The 6144-nt window shown below is 39.2% G+C and overlaps 1 protein-coding gene across 1 annotated transcript in view; it reads left to right on the forward strand.

Annotated features, from left to right (window-relative positions):
* LOC106883981 (dynein axonemal heavy chain 7) overlaps positions 1-6144 on the forward strand; it is a 137291-nt gene that overhangs the window by 56510 nt on the left and 74637 nt on the right. Inside the window, exons 29-32 of the mRNA XM_052971243.1 lie at positions 473-706; positions 1943-2056; positions 2795-2944; positions 4080-4262. Of these exons, the coding sequence (XP_052827203.1) occupies positions 473-706; positions 1943-2056; positions 2795-2944; positions 4080-4262 (681 nt within the window). The remainder of the gene's footprint in view (positions 1-472; positions 707-1942; positions 2057-2794; positions 2945-4079; positions 4263-6144) is intronic.

Raw genomic sequence — 6144 nt, forward strand, 5'->3', positions numbered from 1 at the left:
AATTACCCCCCATAGGAAATTACCCCCATAGGAAATTACCCCCCCATAGAAAATTACTCCCCCCCATAGGACAATTACCCCTCTTGGTTAATTACCCCTCTTGGTTAATTACCCCTCTTGGTTAATTACCCCCTCTCCAATATATTAAGAAGTTTTAAATCATCATCTGTTGTCCTCAGGGGTAATTGTCCTTAGGGGGTTATTGTCCATGGGGCGTAAATGCCTTAGACTCGAGGAAAACGGCATGTAGTATTTATTTAGTTACATCCCTTTATATTCTGAATTTAAATCTTGTTAAAAATGACTGTGCCCTTCATCTTTCCAGTTATATAAAAATACCAGTAAATACATGGGTCATGTAATCAATTCTAAGAATTTATAATATTGTATCTATATTAGAAATCAGTGTTTTATTGGTTTGTTATCACAACTAAATAAATTTGTTTCTCCATTCTCTTTCAATATAATTCAGCTTCGTTACCCAGATGAAGATGAAGACATACTTATGCTTCGGTCTATAACAGATGTGAACCTGCCAAAATTTCTGGACCATGACTTACCCCTGTTCCATGGCATCACTTCAGATTTGTTCCCTAGTGTCACCCTTCCTTCACCAGACTATGAGATCTTCAATGAAGCAGTTCAGAATAATTGCATAAAACTCAATTTGCAATGTACCCCATATTTCTTGCAGAAGATTCAACAGGTACACAACTAATTTATCTTTATATCATGCTCAGTTTGGAATAAACTACCTGCATTGCTTGTTTGCTGTCATGGTTGTTTCCACGCTCCCCTAAATTTGTCAACACTACTCCTGACATGCTTATGTACCCTTTCTCTTCATGGCTCTTTTACTGTTCACATACTTGTCTTCTTGTGTTCTGTTCTCTGTACTCTACATGTACTTCCAGCCTTAGTTGCCCTCTTCCTTTACTTGTCTTGACGTATGACATTCTGTCTGTTCCTTCTTTTACTCTATTCCTGATGAGCTGTAGAGAAGCTGAACACTGTATACGACAAGCTTATCATTATTACCATTAAGGCAGTGAGCTGGTAGCATCATTAGCAAGGCAAGCAAAATGCTTAGCAACATTTCACTTGTCTTTATGTTCTGAGTTCAAAGTCTGCCAAGCTTGACTTTGCCGTTCATCCTTTCAGTGTTGATAAAATAAGTACCAGTAAGGTACTGGGGTCGATGTAATCAACTTAACCCCCTCCCCCAAAATTGTTGGCCTTGTGCTAAAATTTGAAACCATTAGTGTTTTAATTATGTTGAGTACTGGGGTTGATGTAATCAGCTATTCCCCTCCCACCAAAATTTCAGGCCTTGTGCCTATAATAGAAAGGATTACTATTATTATATATATTCATGGCTTTGTGGCTAGGTCACTACCCAACAATGGGGTTTCAGGTTCAGTCCTACAGCACGGCACCTTGGGCCAAAGTTTTTTGAATGGATCTGATACATAGAAACTGTTGCTAGTGACTCTTCTCTAAATGTTGCTAATACTAGATTATTGTTTTCTTTCTCTAATTAAGATGTAAATTTCAATTAATTAAGAATGATTATTCAGTACCTTAACACCTACTTGATTGACATTTCTTACTGCCCAATCTGTCTTTCCAGTTAGTAAAGCAATCATTATTTGCATGAGATTAATAAGTCTGTTAATCATCGTCATTGCTAACTCCTAGGTCAGTCTTGATCCAACCAAATTAGAATCAAAGATGTTCTAACTATGGCTATCAGTTCTTTTCATGCATAATCTAAGACAACCTTAATAACATCTTACATTTTTTAAGACAGTAGGATGTGATTTAAGGAAAATTTGGTAACTATTTCTAGCACAGAGGGCAACCACATAAAGTTTCCCTCATTAGCTGTAATTTGATTGGTTAATGAAAGTTTTATGCTGCAGTATTTTCTCTTATTTAATAGGTCTATGAGATGATGATTGTCCGTCATGGCTTCATGATTGTTGGTGAACCATTTGGTGGGAAAACAAGCTCATATCGAACTCTTGCTGGTGCTTTAGGTGACATCTGTGAAAAGGTAAGAAGACCCAATTAAGTTTACAGTGTTTCCTTTATCTATGTTGTCATATTTTGATGGAAAGTTCAGCTGTGGTAGTCTTGGATTGTAACCACAGCCATAGCAAGCAGCAGCATAGCTCGGAGGGGGAACACAAGAAAAGACATGACAACCTAGGGAGATTAACCCACTGGGTGTTATGTAGAAAGCTAGGATTTGACCATACTGGTAAATGGTATGAACATGAATCTAGTAAAGTACTAGAAAGTAAGAAATATAAGATGTTGTGGGACTTTAACATTCAGACTGATAGAGTAAATAAAAGCTAGAAGGCCTGATTTAGTAGTAGAAGACAAAGAGAATAGAAAGTGCCAGATAATTGACTTTACAGTCTCAAATGATGAAAAAAACCAATATGAGATGTATAGAAAAAATAGCAAAAGTACCAGGACCCAGCCATTGAATTACAGAGAGTATGGAAAGTGTGGGTAAAATGTATTCCAGTAGTCATAGATGCATTAGGAACTGTCCCTTAAAGATTTGAACAGATGGATAGAGAATATAGGCATATAAGCCAGTTTAGTACATCTCCAGAAAACAGTGTTATTAGGGACAGCTCGGATACTTAGGCGGGTTCTTGGCATCTAAGGTTATTTGTTGTGGCCTGATGTAAGAAATTTTATTTTCCAACAGTCTAATCTGTTGTGTGTATATGAATCATAATAATAATAATTTTTTGGTGGGGTCTTTTCTTTCCAGGGTCTAATGGAAGAAAATAAAGTCCAGACCATTGTGATAAACCCCAAAGCAGTGACCATGGGTCAACTCTATGGTCAGTTTGATGCTGTTTCACATGAATGGTCAGATGGTGTCCTTGCAGTGTCCTACAGGAGTTTTGCTGTGTCACAGGTTAGTGAGGGTTTTAAGTTTGCTTTGGTTGTTTTTTTCTTATTTTGTGACTTCAATTATCCTTGTCATTATCATCATCATCATCCCTGTTATCACCATCATTATCGGTTAACATCTGTTTTCCACGCTGGCATAGGTCGGACAGTTTAACTGGAGCCAATGAGCCAGAAGACTGCACCAAGCTCCAGTGTCTACTTAGGCACTGTTTCTTTGGCTGGATGCACCAGCACTAGTGAGGTCACCAAGTAACTTGCGTAACAAAACCCCTCAGCTGAGTGGTGTTGTAGCATGTTCTTGAGAAAGTCATTCATGTTGTAAATGTAATCACTATTCATTGTACATGCCACCAGCATGGAAGACAGTCAGGCTTCCATGTAATGTAGTCACTTTTCAACACCATCACTGCCACACCACCACCACCACCACCACCACCACCACCACCACCACCACCACCACCACCACCACCACTACCACTATCATCATCATTATCATTGTTTTGTATCCATCAGATGAGATTCATTAAGATATATTTTCTACAGCCAATGCCCTTCCTGTTGCCAGCCCACACATGTTTTTAAGCATGTTTTCATGGCAGATTGGAAATGAATGACACCACCTGTATGACAGGGTAGAGGAATATGCTTTATTATAAGAGCTGCAAAATAGTCACAGAACTATTACTTAGAGTTTCACGTTCCCATTTGTTGGACATTTGCAAATTTTATAAGTAAGTATGCATAACTAGCCCATTTAAAAGTACCGTTGAATCATTGAGCAATACGTTGTGCTTGAGAAGACCTACTGATTCAAGTAAAATCAAAAACCAAAAGCAAATCAAGATCAATATCAAAATGGAAATTGTAGTTTGTGACTGAAGTCAGTAGTGCTGCCTAACTGGCACCTGTATTGGTGGCATGTAATAAGCACCATTCAAAACAGTCACAGAAGTCTGGTGCAGGCTTTGGCCTGGCTGGATCTTGTGGTACCATCCCACCCATGCTAGCATGGAACACAGGCATTAAATGATGATGATGATGATGATGATGATGATTGTATATTAGTTTCTTTAGCTGATGATTTTTTTTCTCTAATTAAGTTTCTTTGTTTGTTTATTGTGCCATATCTCTTTTTGCAGACTCCAGACCGCAAATGGCTTATATTTGATGGGCCTGTTGATGCCATATGGATAGAAAATATGAATACTGTATTGGACGACAACAAGAAGTTGTGTCTAATGAGTGGAGAAATTATTCAACTGGCTCCGACGACAAACCTTATATTTGAGCCAATGGACTTAGAAGCAGCATCTCCTGCAACGGTAAAATAGGACACCTTTGACTTGTTGTTGTTGTTGTGGCGGTGGTGGTGGTAATGTAGCCCCAAATTGACACTGATTGAGTAGACCTATGGTACATAGGAAGACTATCGACATAACTAGGTGCAAATCATGCTGGATATCCCACACACCTCTATAGTCGAGGGCTTTATCATGCTTTCTTATATGCAGTGTTCATGGTGCATTGTGATAGCTTTTATATGTTATATTCTTTCTATTATCCTCTCTAGTGTTATTGTTGTTTTTATTGTCGCTGCTGTTTAGTCCCAAGTTGACTTTGATCAAGGTAGACTGCAGACCTGTGGCACAGAGATATCCACTCAAGCAACCAAGTGCAGCTCATACTTTCAGCTAAGTCACACCTCCATCTGGTTGGGAGCTGTACACATTCTGACATGCAAATGATTGTATGTCTTGCATTGTGATAGTCTGGACATGTACTCTATCCACTGTCCAGTCTGTTTCAGTAAGTCTGTAGGTTATGCTGGGGTTTTATAACAGAGGCAGAAGGGGAACTCAGTCAGAGGGTGACCATTTTTCTCTTTCTGCACCTATTACTGATGATATGTATCCAAGCATTGCATTTGGGATTAACGATGCTATGTGGTTTGTTTGTTTGTCTGGACCGAGTGGGAGAAATATAGATCTTAAGATACAGTGGTGTTGTGGAGTATTGTTGATGTATCTGTCAATAGGATTGCCAGAACAATTGAAGAATGTTTTCAAGAAGGAACCAGCTGTCAATCATGATGTGTATGTTATCTGGACAGAATAAAGTGTTTAACATTGCTGTTCAGTGACATTCTCAGTGGATTTTGTTTCAGGGAACAAATTTTCCATATAGACTTTGTGTATAGAAACATGTTAAATACATATAACAATCTCAACAGACAATTAATTGTGGAGTTTTTGCATTATTACTTGAATTTGACTGCAACTTTTATTTTATCAACCTGAAAAGAAGAAAAGCATAAATGAACCCAACTGGATTTGAACTCAGATAATAAAAAAACAGAGCAAATACTGTAAAACATTTTTATTATGATACTTTAATGCATCTGCCAATCCATCACCCTACCATTCCAGTATATTTATTGATTTCCAAGTTTGGCACAAGGCTATCATTTCAGGGGCGTAAGTTGATCATATTGACCCCAGTGTTCAACCGGTACTTATTTTACTGACCCTGAAAGGATGAATAGCAAAGTCAATCTTGATAGAATTTGAATTCAGAATGTAAAGAGGGAGGAAATGCCATTAAGGATTTTGTCTGGCGTGATAATGATTCTGCCAGCTCACCACCTTCACATATATGTCTTCCTCCTCATCATCATTCATTTTAAATCTGGGTTCTGTCCCTGTTAACGGGGGTGGCTGGATCTACCTCAGTGCCATAGCAACCACCCTCACACCATCTCACCATCTTGCCTGGTTTTGGGTGTCCTCCCTTCTCAAGCCAACCCTCCCAATCTCCTCCTCCTCCTTCCACATTTTCCTCGGTCTACCTCGCTTTCGCTGTCCATTTACCTCAAACTCTATCACCCTCGTCAGAACATGCTCCTCATCCTCCTCAACACATGCCCATACCACCACACTTCATTTGCCCTTGCCAGCCATTCCACTGATTTCTCCAACCCCAGAATTCCCATCAAGTCCTCAGCCCTCCTCTTATCAAACAGTCCCACACCATACATTTCTCTCACCGTTGCTCATATATATATCATCATCATCATCGTTTAACGTCCGCTTTCCATGCTAGCATGGGTTGGACGATTTGACTGAGGACTGGTGCAACCGGATGGCTACACCAGGCTCCAATCTAATTTGGCAGAGTTTCTACAGCTGGATGCCCTTCCTAACGCCA

The sequence above is a fragment of the Octopus bimaculoides genome, chromosome 10, assembly GCF_001194135.2.
Source record: "Octopus bimaculoides isolate UCB-OBI-ISO-001 chromosome 10, ASM119413v2, whole genome shotgun sequence".
NCBI classification, from domain to species: Eukaryota; Metazoa; Mollusca; class Cephalopoda; order Octopoda; family Octopodidae; genus Octopus; species Octopus bimaculoides.